The 4256-nt window shown below is 53.5% G+C and overlaps 1 protein-coding gene across 1 annotated transcript; it reads right to left on the reverse strand.

Annotated features, from left to right (window-relative positions):
* Positions 1-2159: 2159 nt before the first annotated feature.
* GADD45G (growth arrest and DNA damage inducible gamma) lies at positions 2160-3612 on the reverse strand. The gene is made up of 4 exons (XM_068974212.1): positions 3479-3612; positions 3109-3210; positions 2782-2995; positions 2160-2685 (listed from the first exon to the last, which is right to left on the reverse strand). Exons 1-4 carry the CDS (start codon positions 3529-3531, stop codon positions 2575-2577), a joined length of 480 nt encoding a protein of 159 aa, XP_068830313.1. The 5' UTR covers positions 3532-3612; the 3' UTR covers positions 2160-2574.
* Between the last annotated feature and the right edge of the window lie 644 nt (positions 3613-4256).

A 4256-nucleotide genomic window follows, 5' to 3' on the forward strand; every position in this document is an offset into this window, starting at 1 on the left:
AAAAAGCAACAAGGAAACACACCAAAATTTGGAGATGGCCCATTACAGCGCTTCTACTTTTTTCTTCCCTTTTGTGTGTGTGCTTTCCAGTTTTTCTACAATGAATATGTAAACTTTTACAAACGTATAAAATTAAGAAAGTAGTCCTCCTTCCCAGATGTGCGGCACAGGAGGTGTATATACTGTTAGGCCTTGGTACCAGACAGCCGGGTCCAAATCCACCAGCCCACTTGACTTTTAAGATCTTTAGCAAACACCTTCATCCTAAGTGTTACTGTCATCCACATTCATTCAGCGCTTTCTAGATGCAGGACATTGGGCTAATCAGTTTGCATGGATCACCTCATTGTGCATGTGATAATTAGGTTATCTATGCATTACCACTTAGAATTGTTGGAAGTATGGACACAATAATGTGTTTATAAGCACGCTGCATTTTATTACATATCCTCTGGAGTGTTTCATTTTAATAGCATTAAATGCTTATTCACACCACTCCCAAAAATTTAAGCACAAGCTTTAGGCCTGGCACAATGTCCAAGCATGCATTTTTTTTTTTCTCCCTATAAATTTTTCTAGCCCCTAGGGCTCCAACAGGTGCCCTGGCTGTAAATTCTAATCCGCAAAAGCCAAGTTTTTTGCAGATCTGCCAACTGAATGTTCTACAAGGGTCAGTGGGCCAGTGGGAGGATCTGCTGCCTGTCCTATGCAATATGCTGTTGGATTTACTCATTGAAGGGTACATTTTAAACGAATCGTGCTCCGTTTGTGTTTACTATAGCATGCTGTGGCAAATGGTTGTGAGCCCAGAAAGGCAGACAGCTGTAGACACCCACCCTGCGGGGCTCCACCTCAACTAGGGAAACTCAAGGTTTTGAGCAGCAGTGGGTGAAGCAGTGATGAAACTTTGGCACAAACACAGCTGAATTATTTCACTGAGCTTCTGTCTAATCAAGGGAGAAATATTTTCAAGAGCTAATAAATGTGAAACGAAGATGCTTTCCTTGCGGCAGAAATCATTAGGCTTGTACAGCTCTTTTAATTCTTTCAGGATGTGGAGTGAAGTGGCACACGACAAGGCGAATCAGCTGCCTGGAACTGCTGAGAAAGTACACTAACCCTCCTTTGCCTGGAAGGCACAGTGGACCACTGGGCAGCTTGCTAACAGCAATGCAGTCCCATGTATATTCCTCCGCCAAAAGCAGTACCATCAGGCAGCAGCATGAAAGCAAGATATCAGTTTAATAATATAAAAAGTTTGATTCACTCAGTACATTTCCTCCTACATCCTTAAGACAAGACTTTGCCAAAAAGATGTGAATTAGTTTTCTTCTGTAAGTCTCTCAATGCTGCTGTGAATAGTAGCAGCCCTCATAACTCTGATGTGGGCAGAGAACACTCAAAATAGTAGATAGCAGATGCTGGCCCCACTCAGAATTGCTTACGCCTATTTGTGCAGACACTCCCTTGCCATTTTTGCTCAGATCTTAAGATCTATCACAGTCATGACAAAATGATGACTCACACTTAAATGCAGTCATGTCATATGCGATATTAATACCCTGGTGACATTGCCGTAAGTGCCATTCCTTTAAGGGGAAAAGGTTCCTGACAGCAGTCTGCCACCATCCTCAGGGACCACAAAGGGCAGTGCCTGCAGAAGGCAATGCTCATTGTGCAGGAAGGAGCTGCCTGCATCCTGCAAGCTGTTCCCATAAGCAGCTGTTGGAAGGGAGGGGGTGGAGAGGAAAGAAGGGGGAGGGGAGGGAAAGGTCTCTGCTATCAGGTTGGATGGCCAGCTGCTGCACTGATGTCTTATCCCAAGTATGCTCCTGTCTTGCAAGTTTAAAAATTTTCCTGAAGGAAGAGAAATAGGAGCAGGGCTCAAGTTCTGCCCTAACACCCAGCCAGCGTCCCCTCCCCCACTTCCAGCACCCCAGGAGCCTGCCATTCAGCGCCAACAGGAAGATGGAACAGGTGCCATGGAGTTCCGTAAATTTCAGAAATCAGCAGCAGTCCCGCTGACCACCTCCCCCACAGACAAAGATACCCTGCCCTCAATAAAGAGAGTAAGTTTGTTTCAGTGAAGTTTATTGTAAAACTCAAAGCTGCAGCAGCATAATCCTTTAGAAAATGAAGCATCGCCCGTATCCGTTTTGAAAACAGCAGTGCATACTGCTCAAGTCCGTCAGAGCTTCTGTAACCGTACAAGTCCAAGCCGCCTGGACTTGCCTTTCCCCTCCTTTCTGCCGGGAGTACAGGCTGCTGAGTCACGCCTGCCCCGCCAGTCTGTCCTTCCCGGCCGCGCGGCCAAGGTCCCGCCTCCGGCCTTCCTGGGCGAGCAGCCGCTCCCCACACTTGTAGAGTCCTGGGTTGGGGCCAGCCTGCCCCTGTCGCCGCCGGGCCCCTCCTCGGGAGGGAACCGCACCTCCTCGCCGCTCTCCACGCGCCCCCGCCTGCCAGTCTCCACGCCGCACTCCGGCGCCCTCCGAGGGCGCATCCACAGAGCCAGCCCCGCGCTAGGCGCCCCGGGGCGTCACCACGTCGATCAAACCAAGGATCCCCACGGGGCTGTCACTCGGGAAGGGTGATATTGGGCACCCAGTCGTTGACGCTGCGGCTCTCCTCGCAGAACAGGCTAAGCTTCTCCAAGGCGGGGTCCTTCCATGCGTCCTCATTGGGGTTCTGCAGAGAGAACGCAGAGGTCAGCCTGGCTGGGCACTGGCTGCTGACGGGAGTGCGAGGGGGCAGGGATCACATCGGCACGGAGGCGACACTCACCGAAATGAGGATACAGTGCAGGTCTCCAGGTGCCCCCGACTCGTCGCCGGTACCCACGATCGCCGCCAGCCGCTGCACGTCGCCCACGCGCACGATGTCTATGTCGTTCTCACAGCAGAACGCTTGGATCAAAGTGAAGTGGATCTGCAGCGCGATATCGCCCTCGTCCTCCTCGTCAGCGGCAAGCACGCAGAAGGTCACATTGTCGGGGTCCCTACGCGGGCGAGCAAGAGGTGGTGAGATCAGGTCGAGGAGCCAGGGGCGCCCCCAGCCACCGTCTCCCCGGTCTCCGTGCCGCTCCTCCCACGGGCCGCGTTTGATACTCACACGTTCAGGACTTTGGCTGACTCGTAGACGCCGGCCGTGAGGCAGCCTTGGCGCTGCGCAGACAACAGCAGCTCGTGCAACGCTTTCCCGGCGCCCTGCATCCTGCGGACAAGCCAGCGCGGTGAGCCGGAGGGTGCGCTGAGATCCCTGGACCCAGAGACGCACCCCCAGCGCCCCAGCCCGGCGCGCCAGCCCAGGGCCGCACCTTCGGCCCAGCCGGCACACTCGCGCCCGGCTTCCACCAGCGGGTTCTCAACCCAGCCGGTTTCCACCCAGGCGGGCCCCAAAGACTATCGCCCAACCAGCGCGGCCAGGGCAGGACGAGGATCCCCGCGCGCCCCGAGACGTCCGGAGTTAGGCGCCGACCTACCTGGCTGTGCTTTCTGGAACCGTGTCCTGGCCACGAACTTCTTCCAGAGTCATATTGCGATCTGCGAGCAGCAAGTTATCCACAAGAACAGAGGGCGGAGCAGACGCGAGCGAAGAAAGAAAGTCTACGAGCAAGCCCGGTGAGCCCACTGCCGGCGAGTAAGCCCCAGCGCTGCCGCGCGCCCTTATATAGGCTGAGCCGGGTGGCGCAGCCAGCTGGCGCGAGCCTGCGAGCCCATTGGCCCGCGCCCGCTTTCTGATGCAAATGAGGCGGCTGCCCGCGGCTCGTGCCAGAAGGCCACGTGGGGAGGGGTGCGGGGGATGACAATGCCTCAAATCTGCCGCTTTTGTCGGGGTGTTACCAGGCAGACTGGAGCCTGCAGATTTCATCTCGCCTTTTTTTTTTTTAAGTCCTTAAAAGGAAAAAGTTACGGGGGGAAAAAACCCTCACTTGTTAACAGTACGCTGCAATTTGTGAAATGCACCTTTGGGGAAATCTAATGAATATTTTTTTTTTGCATTTATTTTTCTTGCTACCTTTTCTATTTTTTTCTTCACTTTTAATTTGGAGTTTTTGAAACCATTGCTTCTAAACCGGAACTTAAAAAACAGGCTGCGCTGGCTAAGCTAGCTAAAGGCCTGAAAGCAGCCCTCTCCAGCTGACGCCAGAGCCCCGAGCGCGAGGTTCTTCTAGCACAATCAAGACCCGGACCCGGTCGCGCTGGAAAGTCTAGCCAATCTCCCGGCCCGCTACTAAGCGCTGCGGGGCGCCAGGGCGC

The sequence above is a fragment of the Capricornis sumatraensis genome, chromosome 6, assembly GCF_032405125.1.
Source record: "Capricornis sumatraensis isolate serow.1 chromosome 6, serow.2, whole genome shotgun sequence".
NCBI lineage: Eukaryota > Metazoa > Chordata > Mammalia > Artiodactyla > Bovidae > Capricornis > Capricornis sumatraensis.